The following is a 21055-nucleotide window of genomic DNA, read 5'->3' on the forward strand; positions in this document are numbered from 1 at the left end:
GAGAGAGAACACTTGAAGACACTAAACATTGTTATTGACAAGAAATTAAACACGCACTTCAATACAAAAAGGGAATTTGCTGCTCCAGTCTGACTTGGTGTGGTTAAACAAGTAGATTATAGTAGCTCATGTTGTAAACGTTAAATACATACTGCTATGGTTAAGTATCCAATCAGCTTAATCTCCAATCTACATATCTTTGGACTGTGAGAGGAAGGTACCTGGAGAAAACCCAAGTGGACACACACACGGAGAACATGCAGTCCTGCACAGAAAGACCAGGATTTAAACTGGATCCACAAAGCAAACTGTATACATTCATAGATATCAGCCCTCTAAATATGCCATTAATCAAAATTGCATCAAAATTTAATGGGCTCTTCTCAGTTCCAGGCCCCATCCCTCCAAACTGGCTCAATAGTTTAATAGTAACAAATACACAAAACTAGAATAGTACTCAGTAGAGCGCAAAACCACCGTCAAGGTCCAACAATCCCCTTAAATTGCACTTACTCGAAGATATATGTCCCCCTAAACATTTTATTCATTCATGAATTACGACTGAAGAAATTCTCAAAAGCACTATTTTGCAATGTTAAAAAAGGGGGGAAATCCTGGATTATTTGAATGCGCTCCAAAAGTTAATGGGTTCCTCCCTCACCCCTAGCTCTGCTAAATGGTTTGCTGAGGGACGCCCTGTTTTCAACTCTCAGACTACCCTTTCTGTCCTGGTTTGAGTCTGACACTTCAGCTTGTGTTGCCTGAAGACAAAGCCTTTGTTTCTGGCAGCTGAACCTTGGGTCCTCTGGTCCCCTTGTTGTGATCTGCTCTTATTTGCTGTGCTCGGCTGGTGCTGGCTGTGTTTTGCTTGGGCACTCTGTGTTTTGACTGTGTCTCTCTCTCTGTGTGGTGCGGGCCCATCTCCGACTTAGCCTCTCATTCGCTGTGACACACGATGACTACGTATGGGCAGCTTTTCAGCACCAGCCTGCAACTCAACGCAAACCACCTGCTGAACCTCACAGGAGCAAACGCACAACACTTGGAGGTAGCCCGCTCCCAACCTGTGCACACAAAATAAACACACAATCAAAGTTTCCCTCAAGTGAAAACACAAATGAACTGTCAGAGATTATAAGAAACCCAGATCAATGAAGGCTTTTCATAGATAGCACTTATTGGGACCAAATGAATAATGCAACAGACATAAACATCTACAACCCTGCAGCTGTAAGAGCACTTTCTCACACACACAGGTTTACAGCAGCATCACTCAGCCTTGACGGAGCAAGTCAAAAAAACTACATGTTGACCACAGTTGCACGGGCATGAAATAGACGTCCGTTTCCTCGGTAAAAAACACCCTCTCAGGTCACCTCTCAAACAGACGCCCTCTCACACGCTGCTCAGAGAAATCCACTCCTCTGTCACGGACCACTTGAGGCTGAACGTAAAACAGGAAAGTCGACCTGGTACCGTTGTGTTCTCAGCTTCTTATTTCCTAATCAGACATGACCTGTGCATGAATATATGAGTGATGGTCACTGTATAGCATCTCTCTAAAACCACATTTCAACAGTCAAAGTGATAAAGTACAGTCCACGCCGCAGGCAGACGGGCTGTAACATAATCTGCGTAATATTTGGGAGTCGTGGGTTTAGACACATTGAAAATTGTAGAAGAAGAAAATATTAGGCTACAATAGCACTCAGTAGAGCACACACCTCAGTCAAGGCCCAACTGTCCCCTTATGAAACCACATTTAAACCCAACAGATTCAGATTTTTATTTGGATCTGCACCAAATTGTACACACTCAAGCACAGCTCTAGATTGATTCATTATTCTCTCAACAGAACAATTTGAAAGAAAGAAAAGATAAAACCTGCACCAAAGTTCAATGGGTTCTTCCTTACATCCACAAAATTTCATTCAAATCATGCGGGAAGTTCTTGTGTTATATTGATTAAAAAGACAAACACACACAGACAAAACATATTGGCAATAAAAACGGACAAAAATCTCCTCGGCTGATGTAACAAATACTTCAGCATCTCATCACTGTTCAGTAATTCTCCCTGACACCAGGACAGTTCCTTAGGTTGACACAACAGTGTATTTACATGTCTGTTGTTGCTGTGGTTGTGGGTAACTGCCTCCACCAAGGAGGTTGTGTTTTCATTGCTGTTTGTCCATTAGCAGGATTACAAAAAATAAGAATAAAAAGTAATTGTGAGATCTTTAAAAAAAAATCAGGCATCTGTGTCTCAATCTGTTTGCAATGTGGTGATAAAAGTGGCCAGAGAGGTCTACAAGTGCACTTTCTACTTTCTCTCTGCACCACTCTACTTCCATAATATGCAGATGAGGTGAAGTTGCGTTAATGTTAGTATCCAACACTGAAATAGTTAAATGTGCACAACTCACAAAGGTGAAAATGAGTTAATACGGAAGCAGATGAGGCAATGATCTGCTTCCCACCAAGGAGGTTAAGTTTTTACCCGTCCGTCTGTTGGTGGGTTTGTTTATGACTTTCGCAAAACTTCTGGCGGATCGTCATGAAACTTGTGGTGGAAGTAAACAGTAGGGTCAGGAAAGTACTTTTCAACAATTCATGAGACATCATCACAAATACTTCCACCAAGGAGATTATGTATTCGTGTTTGTTTGTAAGTAGGATTCCACAAAACTGTTTTTTTTTTAAATCTCCACTGATTTCCTTGGGAATATTTCATCGATCTTTAATCTGACAAATTTAGGGAACTGATATATGTGAGTGGGTGTAAATTGTTGCAGCTTTATTCAATTAAGGTGGACAGATAAAGAACATTTTTATAGTTAGTATATTTAACATATAATGGTATGGAGTGACAAAAAGTAACAAACAGTGATGTGTGTGCACGTGCTGCAGAAAACCTGAATAGATACAAAGCCAGTCTGAGCCATTAAACCCTGTCTGACCCAGGGCAAGAGAGATGCACAGCAGCTGGAGAGTGAATCACCAGCATGTGAATCACATCCGTTGGCTTTTTGTCTTTCTGTTGCTGTTTACATCCACAGCATGTGTCCTGCATCTCATTGAAACGAAAGTTGAACAAACACTGGGAAACGATGACAGACCAGGAGACGGGTTAGGAAGGAGGGACGTTTTTGTTTCAGACAGAGAAGCTTCACAGCTGTCCCGGGAATCCTCACGATCAGTAAACAGTTTCAATGATAGCAGGCGGCTTAGATGTCTCACCATGTACAAATTATGTTTTTTCTGATAAAGTGAAACAGCTCACTTGGTAATTTGAAACAAACGGGTCTCTGTATGATTATGATCAATTGTTCTGAGACCAAATTTCTTGGATTTGGTTTGTCAACATCTCTGCAGATACAAAATAAAGCCAGAGCATAGACAGATCTCAGTCTCTTCCTCTGTGACATATAGACATCATAGAGACTAAAGGGAAATCTCCGACGGGGATTTTCATTCTAAAATAAGGAACAATGAGAAAAATGAGAGGAGGTGTTGTAGAGACACTTTGCCTCCAGCTAACATGGAAGCAGGAGTTGACCTTCGCCACTTGCACTCTTCCTCTCTACGCCCCTGCCCCACTTTTCTCTTGCTCTCAGGTTAAATTAAATTTTCCCCTTTTGCATGAGGAGTATGCAACAGTTGAGGAGGGTGGGGGGGTTAGATGGATGGATGGGTGGATGTGAGACCTGTGGTTGTGCATATAGAGTATCACATTCTGCTATTTTCATTTGGCTCTTTATTGCTCCCAGTTGTTGGGTTAAACAAAATGGGGCCTTTTAAAGAGTGGTGGTTGGGGGGGTGGAGGGGTGCTTTGTTCCATGGAAGCACTTTGTTTGCGAGAAATGTCACAGTAGCTAAATCAACCCAAGTCACGGCTACGTGAACCAGACTGATGATAGGTGTGTGTGTGTGTGTGTGTGTGTGTGTGTGTGTGTGTGTGTGTGTGTTGCATGGTATGGCTCCCATGTCAAGACTGTAACAAAGGCTGCTGGATCTGGGCTGAGATCCATGTGTTTGTTTCTTTCAGTGTCAGGTTTTGACATTCTCTCTCTACACACACACACACACACACACACACACACACACACACACACACACACAAACACAGTCCTCTTGGGAGGATTGGCCTGGTAGCTGGCTTCTTGTCAAACTTTGGACCGCATACATTCTAGCCCCACATGTACAGATACAGTGCATCATGGGATCATGTAAGCACAGTCATCCACAGTTCATATGCAGTTCAGTTTGTGTGTGTGTGTCATGATAGCATATGCTCAGTGAGGTTGCATGTGTACAGCATTGTCTGTGTGTCTCACAGAGAGATCTATGCTCAGGATGAAGTCGTCTTTCCTGCCTGACATTTGCGGAGCTCTATCTGTCTCTCTTTGGGGGATTTTCAACACCTTTAACAGTGAAGGACATAGACTTGTCCTCCCATCTCTACACTCTGCTGCACTTCTTTTTTTTTTTCCATCTGTGAACTTTTTTTTTCTTTCCTTAGTCCCTTGGTTCTGCTTCTTTGGCATCCTCCCATCTGCTTTACATTGTTTTAACCAACCAACCATTTGTTGGAATGCCATGTTTTGTCTTTTAAGTTGTGTGAACGTTTGATATCAATAACATTTACATAAGGAGAAAGAGTCAAAGACCACTTCATCTACAAGATGTGTTTAACAGTTTATTGACGACAATGGAAATAGAAATGATGTACGAGAGGTTGAAGGGTTCTTAAATCTAAGTTGCATTGTTGGGAAGCTTCAGAGCAGGAACCTGACGTAGCACTCGGGCACAGTGGACCCCGACATTGGGGACCAATGGGCTTGGTGCAGAATACAAGAGCAAAAGAGGAGGAGAGGGTTAGGAGGGCATTTACAGAAATGCAGGAAGATGAGTGGTTTAGGTATAGACCTGCTCCTGACATCCTTCTTTCACATCACCTCTTCCTCCCACTATCTCACTATATAAAAATATCACGGATACACAGCCATCTTATGCCAATCAGTACTTTCCCTTTTTATTTTGGTCCATTTGACATGGATTTATGATCTATATTGCAGCCAGCCACCAGGGGCGATCAATACACTTGGCCTCATTTTTGGGGAGCAGTCACATCACCCATCTTTATTTACAGTCTGTGGTATATGAAGTAAAACCCTCCAGACACTAACAAACACACTTTTCTATTTTGGAGCTGCAGTGTGACATTTTCTGACCCTGGCATGTCACAGCGACACAGGAAGTCACGACTGACACCTCCACTCAGGTCATGTGTTTGTTGGTCGGCATCTCAGCAGGTTTGTGTTCACTGCTCTGTCCTGAAATAGAAATCAGAACCACTTCCATGCTTGCATGCACTCTGCTCTCCTGTGCAGCTGTTTTTCCCATCAATTCCTCCAGTCAATCCTGTCCTACATCAGTTTGTCATCTCCCACCTCCATCCCTGCCGCTCAGGACCAATCACACGCCCACGTTTCAGTCTGTGCGACGCCTGCTCTTGCTGCATTTGGCGACCGAGGCACTAGAGGAGGCACTTCAAAATGTCCAGTTTTTATGGGATTGTAAAGCCATGCATCCATCCCTCCATCCCTACTGGCTCCCAGTGAGCCTCTGCCATCGTTTCTCCTGGACTCTCCTGTCATTTTAACGGCAGTACATCTCCTCTTCTGTCCCTCTCATTTCATATTTCTGCCCCGACCCACTTTTCTCCCTATCTTGCCACTCCCTTACACATTTCTTTCTCCTCCTTTCCAGCATTTCCTCCCCATCTACCCCCCCTCCAGCCTGACGGGAATTCTCTGGCCTTCTCTCGCTCTTTGCAACAAAGGCCTTGTGCGTGTGTGTGTGTTAGCTGGCATATGTGTCTGAGTTTTGAAGGTGTAGAGGTGTTAAATGGTTAAAACTGTCGAAACACAAAATTGAAATAGGAGTCAGTAGGTGCACAGCTGTACACGGCCTCCATTGTTCCATGTTAAATGTTTTATTTTGTTTGCCAAGAAAGTCGTTTGAAGCTAAAAATGGTAAATTGAATATATTACAAGAGCAACAATAGACTTTGGTGAAATTCTGGTTCAGTGACACTGTGCAAAAATAGAGCCAAGCTTCAACGAAAGCAATGGCAACAATTAACTTCTTTTCATGCTTTTTCTTTTATCCTTCAGTTCCAGAGGCATTAATGGGTTATTGCTGTTGCACAAAAAAGGGCAGAGACAGATGAAAGTGGGAGAGGTAGCTATGAGCAGGAGGTGGAGGAGCTTGATTTGAGCTCTCTTTGAAAAGGCTGGCACAGTCAGGAAGTGATTAGGCCCCTACAATAACTCCAATAATGACAATAGGGAAAACATGTCTGCAGCCACAACCACTTAGAATCAGAACAGTGCCCGGTATGGTTCCCATTTTGCTGCAGGAGCAGGACGCTGTGTGGGAGGATGGGCACATGGACAGAAAGAGTAAGGTGTCACCGACAGAAGGGCCGGAGGCAATGGAGGAGCTGAAGGTTGCTGCTGCTGTAGCTGGCAGGCTTTGTTTCCACACATGGAAAATATGCAGTTTACATTGTGGTGGTTGGAGATATATTGGTATACTCCAACATCTCATTAGTTGTTGAAACAATGGGTCTTTGATTTGATTGATTTAATAAAAGCAGGCTGGTGCAAATCACAACTGTAGCCTGAGAGCTGAATGTCAGTAGCTTCATGCAGTTTGCAGATAAAACTAAAATCCTTTACAGGGTTTCTGCAGTTGTTAAGTTAAATTCAAGACTTTTTAAAACCATTACCATTGTTTTCAATTCCGTGTTCATCATGTTAATATTTAATATTATTATTAAGAAAGAACAAAATATTTTCTGAGTCTGAACAGAAATCTGTATTTATGTGTAGTCAGTTGCATCATCGTGTTAAATACTTTTGTTAAATTATGAGGGAGACACTAATGTAAACCAATGGCTTTATAGAAATGACTTATGATCTTTTGGCAGCAGTAGGTCTGAGTGTCTGGGTCGGCCCTCTCACTGCAGGCTGCAGGCCGCATCATCCAGTGGTTCATGCACAGCGCTCGTGTTATTTTTCACAACTCCACCTTTTAAGCTGGTTGCAACAGCTTCAATCTGGAGGCTGAATGGAGGCAAGGCAGTGACGAAGGGGTCTGACGAACATGATATTCATCCAGAGTGGCAATCCACCTTAAGCCTGACTCAAGGCCCAGCGTGTTCTGTCTGAAATCCAATCATACAGTACATTCAGACTGTGACAGGATCTTACTTTTTGTCTCCAACTTCTGAATCGGTCACATCACTCATATGTCAGTCCTGTGCCAGCTCACACAGACGTGCTGCCAGGCAACACACGACCGCCAGCAGCGACACAGCAACTCGGTTGTTCTCCGCTCGTCCCTGCGGTGCTGAATTTTGCCATTTATTGCTCTGTCTGTGTTTTCTCAGGGCCTCCAGGAAAGCGTGGAAGAATGGGAAGACGAGGGGAACCTGGTAAGTGATGAACACCACCTGCTTTGTTTGTTTATTTCTCCTTTCTCTCTTTTTCCTGGAAGACACATCTCCCTCTCTCTCTCTCTTTCTGTCTGTCTCTCTCTCTCTCACACTCTACCTCTTTTGACTGGGTTGGATCGAGGGCTGGTTAAAGCAGTGACCCGTGAGAGAGTCGGGCTGGCAGATGATGGGCTGCAGTTGGCTCTTCTCCCTGTCCCTCTCCATTTGCGGCAACAGAGCGCTCACTCTGGCCATGTGGTTGCACTAACTTTGCCCAGATGTTCTCGCTGAGCAGTAGCAGCTGCTATAGTTCGAGCCTAATGATATTCTCCCTCGCCAACATCACTAATCGCAGTTATTGCGTTGCTGTGTCTTTCCATCCAGACCGCAACACACTCATCAAGAGACCAAAACACAGCAGGGACATAATTCTTGTTACACAAAATTTTGTCATGACAGATGAGTGGATGTTCTTCAACTGTGAGTCACGGCAAGTTCTTTTTCATTGTGTGGACTCCAGACCTTCAGGAGTGTCGTTGTTCTGCAGGATATGTGTCAGAAGATTAAATTTCAAGTCTGGATGTGATTCATTGTTGTGGAGATTTAATTAGATGCAGTCTGCTCCTGTGAAAGTGTTGACTAATGCTGGGCTCAGGCTGCAGGAATTTCAAGTTGATTTTACCCTGATTCCCAAAAATCAGAGGATGAGTCTGGTCTGGGACCTTGTTGGTTCCGATGTTAGGCTCAGATTATCATGTGAGGGGCCACAGAGCCGTTCTCTAACCTTGCAAACTGCCCACGTAGAATCGTGTGGGACGCCCAGATTACAGAGTTTAAGATCGTTGTTCCACAAGTAAAAATCCCACCCATGTTCTGAATAAAGACTTTTTTCCAAATCCATTTTGAGACACGTACTTTAGAATGTTGGTTCTGGACACCAGTGTCGTCCATTATCGTCAATATGTCTCGAATCTTGTTGACATCTTCTTCTGTGTCTTTTACGTGCATGGCTTGTCTTTTTCCTCTTGAGATATATGTGTTCTTTTTGTTTTCTTCTGTTTTACGTCCGTTCTGTGTCAAAAACATCATTATCATATTCACACAGACGTTTTCCTGCTGTATTCACAAAGGAGACATTCACTAGGGGGCTGGCAGGAAATTTCGGAAAAATGTGACAAGTTAATTGTTAGGCCGCAGCAGCTTTATTGTTAACAAATTATATGAAAAGAAAACCAACAGTCAATTAGTCACTTGAAACTGTCTGACAACCCAGATTGTTTGCAGCGCTTGCTCCCAGGCCCATTGGTTCCTGTGGAACATCTCTAAACACAGGTCACAAATATATACTTCTATTGTGAGAAAGGCTCAGTAATTAAACCAACTGGGAACTGTAGTTTTTAGCAAACGTTGCTCAACCCGGGAGCCGGCATTGTGTTCGTCAGGGACTATTTACAGCAGAGTGACAGCGTTTGTGGGATTGCCTCATTGCAACGTTGCGGCTCGCTGGTGTGTTTTTAAAGGTTTTTGGACAACGCTGCTGGATAATTTAGTTTTTTATTTGGTATTCGCTGACGATAAGAAAAGTATTGAGGCTCGCCACACTATTCCTGTAAATGCCCACATCCTCTACCTCTTGCACAACAAAGATTAAGTCCCTCCATCAGGTGACCATTGCACAACCAAACAGCAGAGTTTTTTTCCTGCTGGTAGTGTTTAGCAGGGGGAATTCTCATAAAGGGGAAGCTGCCTGTTTAGGTTTCAGCGGAGATCAGACACTCAGGATGGTCTGTATTGATGTGGTTCTGTTTAGGTTCTCTTACTTAGTGTTTAGTTCTGTGTTTGCAGCCTGGGCTATGGCTCGGGGGGGAAGATGACGGCTGCGCCATCCTCTCGCCAGTTGATGACTCTGGGTCAACTTTTTACTAGAAATTTTCTTTCAGAAAAAAAGAACGAGTGTAGATGAGTAACAGAAACCCAAACAACAGGAAAGAGGGCAGACAAAGAATTTAAGCGTCTTAAAATCAGCTCTGAATGTCGCCTTGTCTCACTGTTTTTTCTGTTTGCTCTTTTACTTGTTTTCCTCCCCTCTTTCTGTTTACTTCTATCTCTTCCTCTGTCTCCACACACACACCTGTTTCAAGTTCAACGCTCGTAGCTGCTCTTACTACCGGTCTGTTTGCCTGGAGTCTCGCCCAGGAGGTTCTTGTCTCAGTGTCTAGACGCAGCAAAACTCGATTCACTTGGTCTTCATGCCTCATAAACCCCCCCCCAGCACTTCTGCTCACACCTCTTCTCTCTGAGCACCATCATGTTTTCCCAAAAATGCCTCTTTCCCTTGAAATGTCGAACTTTTAGGCTCGGGAGAGATTTTCTGTGTTTGAATCATAACAAACCTCTGCAGATATCCCACATTCCCCCTGAAGGGAGCCTGTTTCCAATCTTGCTTAGTTTATGTAGATGCCGCGACCGTGCTGATTAGCTTTGCTGTACCAGAGCGGCAACGGCGGCAACGGCGGTGGCGTCACTCTACACCGAGCCATATATGTAATTGTCACATCAGCATCATGATTGGAGGGATATAAATCAATGACTCATATAGGATATTTTAACAGCAAAATAAAATCTTCACTTTGTAGAGGTTTGGGTGGTTTATTAGTGCCCTCAGTGCTGCATAGTTAAGAGGATGTTTTTTGCTTTTTTTTTAATAAGAATATTCCATTAAAACCACGACCACTGAGAACGAGAGGAGTCTTTGATCATTGCTGTTGTTTTTGGTTAGGGAAAGAATGAGAAGCAGAATGTACTTTTTGCTGCTGAGGCTCAACATCAGAGGATTTCAATCAGATTTGAAAGACTGCCTCGGAGAAAAGGGGGGCACACAGTTTGCCAGCACACCCGACCTTTTCCCTACCTGTCTGCCCTCCATCTAATACACCCATATCGGCTCATAGGAGACAAAGTCTTGATGTGACTTTACATCCTAATGCAGAACATGACCCCTGTTATCCAAAAGCCTGTTTATCATAACATTCACCACAAACTCCACTGGCAGCGGCTGTAATGAGCTTGGTCTGTACCATATTTAGGTGGTTAATTACAGTCATCATCAGCATTGCATGTGCAGGGTTTTTTTGTTGCATACCAATGTTCCGAGGAATTGATTGCTGTACAAACCAGAGGGTACCGTAACTGGTGCATGCTTTGCGTCATATGTCAGGAGAGATGCACAGAATCTGTTCTCTAATGTTTCTCTTTTTCTCTGTTGCAGGACCTCCAGTAAGTACAAATTCATCTCATCCAGGTAGTATCACCATTAACCTGCCATTAGTGGACACAGAACAGTTACTGTCACTTTTCTTAGAAATTGAGCATGCACACACGCTCACATGCACACACGCTCACATGCACACACGCTCACATGCACACACACAAACTGTATATCATCCCCTGCGGTGCGCTGGACACATCGACAAACTACTGTTCAAGCCAAAAGGGATCTTTTCTCCCACAGCAGTAAAACACAGACACACAAAATGTCACAGACGCACTCACACATGTGTATCCACATAGCACGGCAATAAATGGACCACCTAGGGGAAGTTTGTGTGTATGTGTATGAGTGTGTGTGTATGTGTGTGTGTATGCGTGTATGTATGCGTGTGTGTATGCGTGTGTGTATGCGTGTGTATGCGTGTGTGTGTGTGTGTGTGTGTTTGTTTGTTTCACAGTGATGGTTAGCGAGGTAACGTATTAGAAGCTAGTTATTCTCCTCTGCGGTACTATAACTGCTGACACTCATACACACTCATACAAATACAGATTATGTGGAAGCAGCTGTTGCCTTCAGGTTTGTAAATTTACATGAATTTATGTAAATGTGAATTGTTGTGACCTGCCTGGGAAGAGTGATATCTGATCTTATGTTTGATTTTTTTAAATTCTTTGGCCACACATGGCTCAGATCAGATAAACTGAGGCGGAAATGAAACACCGGAACGCTTTTGCAACAAAGGAACAGCATGTCCGGCTGACATTTTAAAAATCCAGGGAATTGTTTTAGTGCAGCAAAGTGTCTGTGCTGTTGTTTTACACTAAAAATGAATAAAATAATGTATAATTTCTTTTTCTTGAACACCACCAAAAAATTCTGCAGCCCATAAAGTAAAGATGGGAATGTGTGGTAATGGTAATAAGTCACCTGCTGCTCCACACATTTATACAATGTGTTGTGGCTAGAAGCTGTCAGAAATAAACCAGGAACAATGTAAAATGAAATTTGAAAACACAACATTCAGATGAGGATCATTTTTAAAAGTAAATTTTAAATTGTAACTGTTCATTCATAATGGCGCCAAACAATTTCCCATTAGAATAGAGGTTGTAAGGTCACACGATGACCTGACGACATGACGTAAATGCAGCGTTTGTGTGCATCTGTTGGTTTCTGTTCTAACCTTGTACCAATGCTTCCTGCTTTAATCTCTAACCTCACCAGGGCAAGGCTGGACGGGATGGATACCCGGTAAATTTGATTTGTTATATATCCTGTCACTCTTCAGTTCACCCAATCATGGTCCTGTTCTCCCTTTAATTGCTTTTTTTCCTCTTGATTTACTCTGACTTTTCTCAAAGCTTCATCAGGCCTTTGTCTAGGTTAATTTCTTCTCTACTCTTCTGAAATAAATTACCTTTACTCTAATCGCTGCCTGTTATCTTGCCTCTTCAACCCTTGGTCAGTGATGTATCCTGCCCCATTACTGACATACAGAAGATTCTCCAGAGTGGTAATATGAGATTAAAGGTTTTTATTTCCTGCCAGTAGTTTAAAATATGACAACGCACTGACTCGAGGCAGAAAACGGTGAAATGAAACATATGGTGCACTTAAAAACTAGAAAACATGAAAAGCAATAAACATTCAGGTGTAACCCTGTCAAGATATCATCAGTGAGCATAAACCACATGGGTATAAACCATGAACATGTGAAACATACGTCCACATCCCTCAGGGTTTCATAGTTAGAGGTAAATATGCACATTTAACTACTGAGTACAAAGCAAATCACTGACTTCCAGTGGCAGCCATGTTATCCAGAGATACAGCGGCCTCTAGTGGCCAGTTAGATTTCTGACTCTGGCTCTGCTCCTCATTTTTTTTGCTTCCTCATCACCTGATACAACCTCATCCCCTTCAAGAGTTCAAACAACCGAATAGTGGCACACACAACACATGCAGCATTAGCGCGTGCAGGGTCTGCGTAACCCTCTGTCTAGCTACACTATGATCCTGCTGTCTGGTTGCCACGGCAGCCTGGTATAGACGCTGGTGTTGTGTCCATGCATGCGTTGTCTCGTTGTGACTTTTTTGGGGAAAGTAGAATCCCCATGGGGCTCTCTTTCCCAGTCAGATTCCCAGTCTGCCTGGCACTGCGCAGCCCTCCTGACGGGAAATGCCTGCTGCTAATTACACACAGGTGGAGCGAGCGCACACACACACACGTCTCTATATTTGTGTTTGTTTTTTTGTCACTGCATTAATTCTTGGAACATTTTAATGCCGTTGCGTTAAACTGCTAAAACATCTGTTTAATAAAGTTATATAATTCTACTTCTTTTAACCACGTAATCTAGATAATCCTTCCTCGTCCGGTTCGTGTAATGAAATCAGGCATTAGAGCTCTAGAAGTACAGAGATGAGACAATATTGCAACTGGAGCAGCTCTGCTTTGTGTAAGTGTTCAGTGTGAGAGGCAGCGTCCTGTTATGTTGCGTACGTATGGGTACGCCGACTCGTAGAGCTGCATGTATGAAGTTACAGAAAAACAACAGCAGATTAATCACAGTGACAATTTACACAAACGGCACGTTGTTTCATTTAGCAGCAACTAAGGTGATCAAGTTTGCAGCACTGAAGCCAGAAAGAAGGGTCGTTCTCACCAGTGTTTGTGTATCTGTGTCCATATGTGCAGATGTGTGTGAACTGCTGCCAGCCATGCATAGTTTATGTGCATCTCCGTAACAAAGGCCAGGACCGTGGATGTGTGTGATATGTTTTTTGCACCAATAACGTCTCTCACATGGAGAGCAGGGCATGTGCACGTCAACACAAACGAGTCGAGTCAGTTTCCGCAGAGCACTGCGGCAAAGACTGTGTTGTTCCACTGACTCTTGCCAACAGCATTTGTTTCTTTAAACAAACAGAAAGATTTCCTGCCCTCTCTCACCCTTATTATGTGTCTGTGATTTAAATAGGAGCCAGACCTTTAACCCTCAGTAGGCTCAAGTTTTAATTTCGTAACTGGACTCATTAGCACACAGTTCAACAAATAGAAGTTGTTATATAAGCGGTGTGTGTGCATGCGTGCGTGTGTGTGTGTGTGTCTGCGCTAGGTAACCTCTTTAGGGCCTTTTCCAGCATTTTTAGGACCAATAGACCCCATGAGGACCAAAGCCTGGTCGTGATGAGGTAAAACATCATTTCGGAGATTCTGGTTAAGTTCAGGGGTAAAATGTGAATCATGGTTTGGATAAGGTTTTGGTTAGGCTGTCCACAATGAACTGAAGTCAATGCAAAGTTCGTGTCTATACTTGTACTTGTATCTTTGTGTGTATGGACCAGAGTGAGGATATTTTGGACACTCCTCAATCTTTCAGGGTCAAAGGTTAGGATTTGCTTTTAGGGTTAAAATTTGGTAATGATTAGTGTTTGGTTATGGTGAGGGAATGCATTATTCATCAGTGTCCTGACTAAGATAGAAATACAAAAATTATTTTTGTGTGTGTGTGTGTGTGTGTGTGTGTGTGTGGCACACATGTCTCACAGACATTAAGTTCATCAGCCTAATACATGCAGCAACCACAGAAACATCAGTAATATGTTAAAAAGTGTTAATGAATGGTGTGTGTGTGTGTGTGTGTGTGTGTGTGTGTGTGTGTGTGTGTGTGTGTGGGTGTGTGTGTGTGTGTGTGTGTGTGGGTGTGTATGTGTGTGCGCTGATGTATGCTTTCTCTCCTTGTGTAACCCCTGTCACTTCTTCCTCTCATAAATCACAGGCGAAGGGTTTCAGTTTCAGAAAAGAGCCTTCCCGCTGTCAAACAATCAGAGTCAGACACACTGACAGAGCAGTGCCGAGGGGTAAACACACTCCCACACACACCAGTTGGTCCTCATTCATTTGTGCGATCACCGGCGTGCCCAGCCACTGGCCTGTTTACACGAGAGTGCCAGTCTGTGACAGACAGCGGACCTCGCTCAGCAGAAACAGGCCAAGCCCTCCATTGTTCAGCCTTCCAGGCTGCTGAGTGCAGATTAAAGCCAGACAGTCACCCAGCAACATGTCAGTAATTTTCTGTCCCAAAGTCTGGTATTCTTTATCCTGCTCTTTGGTTCTGGATGCAGCTTTTTTTTCCGGACAGAAAGTCTTATGTATCACAAATTGTGCTCCTGTAGTCCTGACATGGAGAAGAGTTTGGTCCCTTTAGCAACATGAAAATAAATAGAGAGGAGGATGTAACTGAAACATATTTCAAATTAGCATTTATGGATCACTGCAAGAGAGGAAACGATGATTTTAGAGGATGCAAGAAAGTAGAAACAGGAAAGAGGAAAGAGTCCTCTATTTTGACATCACCTAATTATGCTCATTCAGCCTAATGCGTGTGAGACATTACCATGTGTGCGTCTAGCTGAGACGTCTGTGCTGATGTGCAGACACTTTGCATCCTCAACAAATACACCCAACTGGATAATTACCAGTTAGCACCATAGGGAGTACAATAAAGACCCTCAACCTTTTTTTCATTGAGATTAACACACAAACACACATGTGCAAGTGTCAGCATGCACATACATAAACACAGACAGAGACGTATGCCCTCCTGCAGGCCAAGCTATTTTCCAGAAATGTGCTTAAAAGCCATGGGACTGCTGATTCAAGTCTTTTTGTTGTTGTTTTTATCTGCTGAGGAGCAAGATGGCGGTGAAGAGTAGAAATACACACAAAAACCACACAAACATAAGAAAGACTTTATTTTGTTTCCCCTCACATTCACTTGGTGTTTTTAATGGTTATCTCGGGGCTATTTACTCACTGTTCTTAACATGACTCCCCCAAAAACAATTTCTCCTGCTCAATCCATTTCTGGTACGAGACAAAGAGATTTTCTGGGTCATTTCTGTTTTCTATTTTTATTTGCACTCATTTTCAACCATGCAGCTTCTCCTGTACTGTCTGTTTGAAACACAGAAAAGGTTCCGTTTAGAAATGTGCTTATACAGAAAGAAAAGCACGAAACAAAAAGGCCCACACATAAAATCCATATTTTATTTATATAAACCTTTATTCATATAAACCCCACTGACCCATAGCCCCGGGTTTCCATCAAAAGTTCTCTGGGATCTTTCAAAGAGCTTTGTGAACGGCCATATTGTTGATGTATCCCTCTAGGTATATAGCCTATTTTATTCCCTATTGGACAGCAGAAGGTAAGTTAGGTCAGAGAAGTTATTTACTATATACTGCTTTATGCAAACTGTCAGCTGCCAAATACAAGATTTATGGTTTTATTGGCGACAATAAACTGGCTCTCACTGGGAGACCCACACATGTACATCTTCTCATAGCAAGACACACACACACACAGAGCAGAGGTACCTTCAGCTCACTGTGTGGCTTGTTAGCAGCCATAAATCAAGTCTTTTTTACTCAGCTTCAGATTCTGCAGCAGCCGATGACCTCACCATGTACACCTCGCCTACTCATCCCAATGAGTCTTGAAGGTGCAGAGCTCTGATAAACACCAGATGCAGATATATCACACATACACACACACACACACACACACACACACCACAGAGTTTACCAGCATACATCAAGAGACATGGCAGGGAAAAGTCACGGGGACGTTTGCAGGCTTGTTCAAACTCATGCATGTATGACATGTTCAACACAGCGTGCTGCGTTTTAATAGAGAGATGAACTGTGGCGTGTCTAATCTGTGTCCAGCATCTAATGAAAGAAATACCGAGCATTACGCCGTTACTCTTTACACTCCTCTCAGCGTCAGACAGTCGTGGTGAAATTATTGCCGTCCAATTGGTCCCAGTCATTTGTTCCACTGCAGTCTCTGCCACCTACTGCTGGTTTCACAAGGGGCCCTGAATCAAGAAGACATCAGGAGCCTCGGAGGCTTAACTGTATTTTTTTTTTTACAAAACACGTTTATAGAGACTGGCCACTTAAGTTTGTGATGAGAGTTTATGGCCACGCCGGCCCATTACGGGACTGAAGAGCCGCAGTAAACAATCACATGAGCACTTAATGAAAGCAGCGCCACATATCACTCCCTCCCCTGTTTTTCTCTTCTTCCTTTCATCCTCATGTGCCTACCGTCCATCCATCAAAGAGGGCAGCGATGACACCGTGGTAGGTTTTCACAACAGGACCTCGGGCTAGATATTACCCATGGGCCTGGTAAAGCAGGTAGATGAAGAGAAGAGCCCACGTTATGTAAGATAAACAAGGCCAGAGATGACGGCTGAGAGTGATGGTTTCCAGTCCGCGGAGCCATCAGGACTGTGAAGGGCCCACAACTCAGGGGACCCTGTGAAAACTGTTAGCTTAACATGGAGCATGGTCGTTAAGTAGGGAGTCAACTTCAGCCTTTATTACATACATCAGACTGAAGTGTTTTTGGAAGGTTTTATCCAGCGGCTCCTTAACGTTGAAGTCAACATCTAAAGGTCTGAGCCTTTGAACTGAGCATCGCTCTGCACAGGAAGTTCAATGACCACGCGGCTGTTTTCATTGAGGTAAACACAGCCGACAAGTTGAACTGCTGTTGTCGGCACTCGGGCGAGGGCGGATAAGGGAGATAATAAACTGCTGGTTGGATAATGTCACCACCACAAAGATCGTGTGTCAGATTAATACAGCTGGAGCAAATCCACCCACAGCTCATCAAGATAGACACCACACACTAAATCTCCAAATAATTATCAGACAACCACCTGGAAACATCTGAGTATTATCACAGTTTAATGAGGCCGGACTTTCTTCCCTTTTTCTACTTTTTATCTTCAACTTTAATCATCTCAGCTGTTTCTTCTCTGTTGACTTTTTTTGCTCTTCATAGATTTGTTTTTCTGATTCTACTTAATCTAAGATCGTTGTCTCATTGTCACAGAATCCAAACTCAGACATTATGAACTACTAATAAATAACAGCTGCTTTATGACATTTTGGAAGGAAATTATGAATCATTTTATCTATTTACAACCGTAGACTACAGTCACTGAAGGAGAAGTTTTACAGTTGTTCGAGACACTGACTTTCTTGATGAGAGTTAGTCTCCTCTTCTGTCTCTCAGCAATAATATGAATTAGCATATTTCCCAAAACTAAAGCTCTCCCTTTGATAATTCTGTGTTGATATTACTCATAAAACTCTGTGTGTTAGTCTTTTTATAATTTTGTTTTCTCTGCCTTTTGACAGGGTCCACTTGGCTTGGATGGCAAACCAGTGAGTATTCCCATATTCCCATGCACACGTATGTAAAACATGCTTTACTTAAATTTAATTGTAATTCTGTTTTTTTTCCTCCTCTCAGGGTTTACCGGGTCCTAAAGGAAGCCAGGTACCCTGTCACACACCCGCTGCTTTGTTTTTAGTTTTCTAGCAAATCATGCACAGATATTGTTTAACTGTGAATTCAGGGGGCAGATTTGGCCTTTGATACAGGTGAAAGTTTGAAAACCTTGTCAATCATTTTTACTGCTCCAATGGGAACATCTCAAGTGAGTGAAGCGTCTGTGGTAGCCATCTTGTGTCTTGTTCCACCTCTTAACTCTTTCCATGGCTCAAGGCCACGGGGGAGTCATGGTTCAGCTGAATCGAGTGCTGAAATCCCCTTCGTGCTTCTCCTCGTAGTCCCATCCATCAAGTTTCCCCCCGAAACCCCGCCCAGACACACCCAGGTGTAGCGTGGAGAGCAGAGAGTAGAGCGAGTGCGTTACACAGCGGTGAGAAAAGAGTTTATAACCTTCAGCAGAGGCTCTTTAAAAAGTCATTATAGTAACCTTCACCCCCTCCTCCAGCCTGATGAGAGGGCGACTCATCATCTGCTGAAATGTAAACCTCTCACAGCATAATGAGAGCTGTTTGAATAGCTCCTCTCCAAACACCATTAGGCTGCTGTTTCCTGCTTAAGGAGAACTCAAGCTGGGTCGCTCCTTTAAGAGGATTCTCCCCTTCACCAAGGGTCCGCAGTAAAAACCACAGCAGGTGTGTTACAGACCTCAGGACGACGGTCGAGAGGGAGACGATAACAAGAGGAAAAGTGGAAAAACAGTCAGACTGATTTGTTGCTAGATGACAGAGAATTAAATATTTTGAAGCAAGACTGAGGAGAAACTGAAGTTTAACCACAGGTTTACAATAAACTAAGAAAATAAGAGATGAGATGAGGGTTTTTAATTAAAATAACACAAACAAAACTTAATTCTGATTTTTCAGATGCTTCATTATTGGATAAGAATAGCTGAATTGTCATGAAGATAGTTTCCATGATCATTAATTACCTTCCAAGGTGAACAATCTATCATTAGTGATTTTAACTATACATTACATGATACCTACTGCAACATGTTCTGACCTTAATTATATAATTATGATATTAATTCCATATCTTAGAAATACCAATCTTAGCCATAAATCCTCCAACTGAAAGTAAACCTGATGAGTGTATAAAACATTAAAGATAAACTTTTATTTTACAAACCACCACCATGGCCCAACACTAAATATCAGTCTCCTAAATTTTTGTCTTAAAGAACCGTGAATAATTCCTCAGGAAATTGTATCTCACAAAATTAAAGTAAGTGGAAAAATTCCTGGATCCACCCGATTGTCCGGATCTGGGCCAAAATGTGATATTTTCTTTCCATGCCCTTATCCCTCTCTTCCACTACATATATTGGAGCTGAAAGAGAACAAACAACCCTAACAATCAAACAGTGGCGGAAACATAACCTCCTTGGCAGAGGGTTAGGGTAGAATCAAAATAAAACATTTACATTTTGAAACTCATCCAGAACATTTAGCTTCCTTCTACTTTGAGTAGCTTTATGGTTGGAAAAATCATCTCATTTTACACTGTGATTTATACCAAACACGTAACTTCAAGTTTCATGTCAGTTGTTCTGGCTTTTCACAAATTTCCGCACCATTCCTACACCTTTTGCATTATTTAATACAAATGTCCCTGAATTTAGTTCATCAGTATTTGTGTTTTTGTAAACTTGGCTTTAGAATTTGAATTAAAGTTCTGCATGTTTGAATAGCGTCACTGGAAGTATTTAGAAAGGCTGATATGAAACAGAAGTATGAACTAAAAACAAATCCTTTATAATAATTCCACACCTATGACTTAAATGAAACCTTGCTGCTTCTCCAGCTCTTCTCCTTCTCCTTCTTCCTGAAGCAGGAGATAAGCTACATGCATGTCATCATATGACCAGTCACATTATCAAACCGCCCATCCTCTCCACTGATCTTCAGCGTTGTTCTCCTGGTACTATTAGATCTCCGCTGCAGAGAAACGTCTGCTACACAGAGAAGAGCGCAGAAGACATGAGGAAAGGAGGAACGAATTAGAGGCTTCAAGGCAGATTCAGTGTCATGTGTGGAGACAGGAACTGATTAAAGTCAGGCAAAGGGGACGAGTTTGTGAACTGTGGTGAAAGAACAAATTGTTTCGAGAATAGAGACATGAAGAAGTTTCATATAAAAGGAGACTATGGGCTAGAAGAGATGAGATCTGACCACTTGTCACTTTTAGAGGATCTATGGCTGAGGACATAGTGGCAGGTTTTCACAGTCTTCTCTCTCTGTCTCTCAGTCACAGAGGCCTGTAGTCAGTCAGTTTGTGGTGCCGCCACATTAGTCGTCATTTTTCCACTAGTCAGCAGTGGACAGGCTGGGACGGGCTGACAGAGAGACAGACAAGGGCACAGCTCAGCCAGACTGGCAGGAATAAGTTCATCTACGGGCCTGGTGTCCAGAAGACAATATCAATACAAAGGGTGACTGCAGCAGTGTCTCACATATGCACAGGACTGTTTTGAGTACCCATGTTTTTAGTTAGTCTCCAGCATTCCACGTCTAAAACATCTTCAGAGTTCTCCTCAGAGAGAAAGACTGGAGAACAAACAAAGGAACATTTGGCCCTTTCAGTTTCATCTCTCAGAAAAATAGTTTTTATTTCTAAAAGTGAAATCTTAAAAATAGCTTAAGCTCCAGCCATATGCTCTTATTTTGAAACATGCTCAGACCAAAGTGACTTCTGATTGAGCAGTCTCGCTGGTACGGCTGCATTGAGTGGTATGAAGGCCTTTCCTCGCCGTTTGAACGCTCCCAGCTCGAGGCCAGCTGAAGATGTATTGCTCTGTGGTGTATGTTGCTCATGTGATGACTGATGTATCTTGACCAACTGCATTTGATTTTCTACCCCTCCCACAGGGACCAGCCGGCCCCAAGGGAGAAAAGGTATGTT

The 21055-nt window shown here is 42.9% G+C and overlaps 1 protein-coding gene across 1 annotated transcript in view; it reads left to right on the forward strand.

Moving 5' to 3' along the window:
• The window catches only part of LOC109634598 (collagen alpha-1(XXIII) chain), a 118003-nt gene that overhangs the window by 77314 nt on the left and 19634 nt on the right, over nt 1–21055 (forward strand). The window contains exons 3-8 of the mRNA XM_069531992.1: nt 7460–7504; nt 10773–10780; nt 12000–12026; nt 17998–18024; nt 18113–18139; nt 21022–21048. Of these exons, the coding sequence (XP_069388093.1) occupies nt 7460–7504; nt 10773–10780; nt 12000–12026; nt 17998–18024; nt 18113–18139; nt 21022–21048 (161 nt within the window). The remainder of the gene's footprint in view (nt 1–7459; nt 7505–10772; nt 10781–11999; nt 12027–17997; nt 18025–18112; nt 18140–21021; nt 21049–21055) is intronic.

This window comes from Paralichthys olivaceus, chromosome 9 (assembly GCF_024713975.1).
Source record: "Paralichthys olivaceus isolate ysfri-2021 chromosome 9, ASM2471397v2, whole genome shotgun sequence".
Lineage (NCBI taxonomy): Eukaryota > Metazoa > Chordata > Actinopteri > Pleuronectiformes > Paralichthyidae > Paralichthys > Paralichthys olivaceus.